This window comes from Neomonachus schauinslandi, chromosome 4, assembly GCF_002201575.2.
Source record: "Neomonachus schauinslandi chromosome 4, ASM220157v2, whole genome shotgun sequence".
NCBI classification, from domain to species: domain Eukaryota; kingdom Metazoa; phylum Chordata; class Mammalia; order Carnivora; family Phocidae; genus Neomonachus; species Neomonachus schauinslandi.
In genome coordinates this window covers 20,723,310-20,726,109 of record NC_058406.1, presented here as the reverse complement: position 1 = coordinate 20,726,109, position 2,800 = coordinate 20,723,310, and the positions used below count along the sequence as shown (strand labels likewise).

General features: G+C 46.6%; 1 protein-coding gene across 1 annotated transcript in view; it reads right to left on the bottom strand.

Annotated features, from left to right (window-relative positions):
• The window catches only part of ATP5IF1 (ATP synthase inhibitory factor subunit 1), a 2,126-nt gene extending 1,554 nt beyond the window's left edge, over window positions 1–572 (bottom strand). Inside the window, exons 1-2 of the mRNA XM_044913924.1 lie at window positions 430–572; window positions 255–337 (exon numbers count right to left, since the gene is read on the bottom strand). Coding sequence (XP_044769859.1) covers window positions 255–337; window positions 430–516 — 170 coding nt within the window. The 5' untranslated portion in view covers window positions 517–572. The remainder of the gene's footprint in view (window positions 1–254; window positions 338–429) is intronic.
• Window positions 573–2,800: the final 2,228 nt, after the last annotated feature.

Here is a 2,800-nt window from a genome sequence, read left to right as displayed (position 1 = left end):
GGGGGGGGGGGGGGGGGGGGGGGGGGGGGGGGGGGGGGGGGGAGGGAGGAGAGAGAGAATCCCACGCAAACTCCCCTCCCAGCACGGAGCCCGACCCCGGGCTCGATCCCACGACCCGAGATCACGACCGCAGCGAAAACGAAGAGTGGGCTGCTCAACCTACTGAGCCACCCAGGTGCCCGGGCGACTCAGTTTAAGAAGGATCGAAGGGCCCTGAGAGATCTGGACTGGACTCGGGGCTCCGTGGACCTCACCGGAAGTATCGTTCCTCTTCAGCTTGCTCTCTCTTTCCGAAGGCCCCACCTGCCTCCCGGATCGAGCCCGCGCCGGAGTCTGACTGCGGAGAGAGGTGAGAACGTCGGTAAAGGTGCGAAGGGGAGATGGAATCCGCGTTTAGGGCTGGGGCTGCGGACACTACCGCCGGCGTACCCGTTCGGAGCTGAAGCCTCGGGCTTCCAGGGCCCTAACGCCCCACACGCCCAGCCGCACCCGGGCAGCCAACGCGGTGACAGCCATTGTTGTTGTAGCAGGACTTCTCCAGTCACCTCTCTGCGGGCGCTAATGACTTTGGGAGCCAGGCAGCCAATCTTTTCGATGGAGAGGCGGGATGAACCGAGGAGTAGCGAATTATGAAGTGGAGGAGGCGGGGTTCCTGCAGTTCACAGCGAATCCTGAGCGAGAGGCGGGCCTATTCTTAGCCAATCCCTAGCAAGGTCTTTGGGGCCAAAGGCCTGGAGAATAATAACGGAGGAGGAGCGCTGTCTGAAGTCCGAATCCGGGCCCTTGGACCCATTAGAGTGAGGCGCGGCATCCACCCCATCCCACGATTCCAATCCTGAAGTTGTTAAAACACTCAAAGGAAGCCTTCCCTTTCCTGGACGTAGCATCGATAAGATGGCTAATGTAGGGGTTGGGGGGCTATGTCAAGAATGCTCCGACTTAGGGTTCTGGGGAAAATTTTTTATATGTGTATGTGTATGTAGTCTCTTAAGAGGTGCCAGCGTTCTTCTGTTGCATTGACATGTCACTCAAGTCACAGCTTAAAAGTCACCTTCTCAGAAACTTTCCCCAACCTCCTTAGTCATTCTAATATGGCTACATTTTGTTCTTTCTCGCTCTCTCTTTGTGCTTTTCACCATTTGAAGTTATCAGGGCTTTGGTCAAGTAGGCACTGAATTAATATTTGTAAAATGCATTAATATGTAATTGAACAGGCTTGATAACTGGACTTCTGGCAATGTGAGGTAATGAAGTGGAAAAGAGCATAAGTGGGAGTCTGGGGAAGGCTTTGCCATGACCTCCCTTTCACCATGTAACAAATGTGAAAAAGACCATAGTGTTTTATAGCCTTTTCCTAAGTCATTTTTTCTCTCTGAGCCCAGTTTTTCCTCCTTTAGATGAGAGGGTTGGGCCAGATTATCTTATTCGTGATTATAAAAATATCTTCTTTGCTTTCTGTGAAATTGTAGAACTGTTTTTATTGATCATCTTTTGCTTGGAAAAATATCAGCCCTAGTTTGTATGACTTAAATGATAAGAAATGCCTGCAGGGCACATTTTCAAATGTTCATGGCAGAAAACTTGGAAAAACACAAAAGCAGAAAGATAGAAATAATAATCACTTATAAGCCCACTACCTAGTGGTAATAATTTCCTGTGTTTCTAGGTGATATTTAAGTGCCATTCTAGTTTCAGAAACTGTTCTATTTTTCAGGTACTGCTGTTTTTTGATTATCTCTTAGGCTAGGCATTCAATGGAGGGTCTTACTGAGTTTGTGCAAAGGATTGTGTAGACACTAGGATGGCTATAATTTAAAAAAAAATAAAGGAAAATAACAAGTGTTAGTGAAGATGTGGAAAAACTGTAACCCCTGCACGTTGCTGGTGGGAATGTAAAATGGTTCAGCTATTGTGGAAAATAGCTTGGCAGTTGCTTAAAAAGTTAAATACAGAATCACCATAAGACTCAGCAATTTCACTTCACGGTATGTACCCCCCCAAAACTGAAAACTGGTACTCAAATACATGTACACACATGTTCATAGCAGCATCATTTCACAATAGCTAGAAGATGGAAACAATCCAAATGTTTATCATTTGATGAATGAAAACAAATTGTGGTATATTTATACAGCAGAATAACATTCAGACATAAAAAATAATGAAATAGGGGTGCCTGGATGGCTCAGTCAAGCGTCTGCTTTTGGCTCAGGTCATAATCCCAGGGTCCTGGGATCGAGCCCCGCATCAGCTGCCTGCTCGGCGGAAAGCCTGCTTCTCCCTCTCCCACTCCGCCTTTTTATGTTCCTGCTGTCGCTCTCTCTCTCTCTGTCAAATAAATAAAAAATCTTAAAAAAAAAAAAAGAATGACACATGCTATACCTTGGATGAAACTTGAAAACATTATGCTCAGTGAAAGAAGGCAGACACAAAAGGTCACATATTGTATGATTGCATTATGAGATGTCCAGAATAGGTAAATCCATAGAGGCAGAACACAGATTGGTTGTTGTAACGGGTTGAGTAGAAGGGGAGAATGGGGAGGAAATACTTAATAGGTGCCAGATATCCTTTCGGGGTGATGAAACTGTTTTGGAACTAGAAAGAGGTTGGTGGTTGCACAATACTATGAGTGTACTAAGAAACACTGAATTATCCATTTTAATTATATGTCATGTATATCTCACCTCAATTAGAGGTGTCTGGCTGGGCTACGAACCCTTTAAGAGTTACAAGGAAGGGGGCGGGGCTAGAGAGGCGGGCTTGTAAGAATCACAGGAGGCTGCGCCTGCGCAGGGGA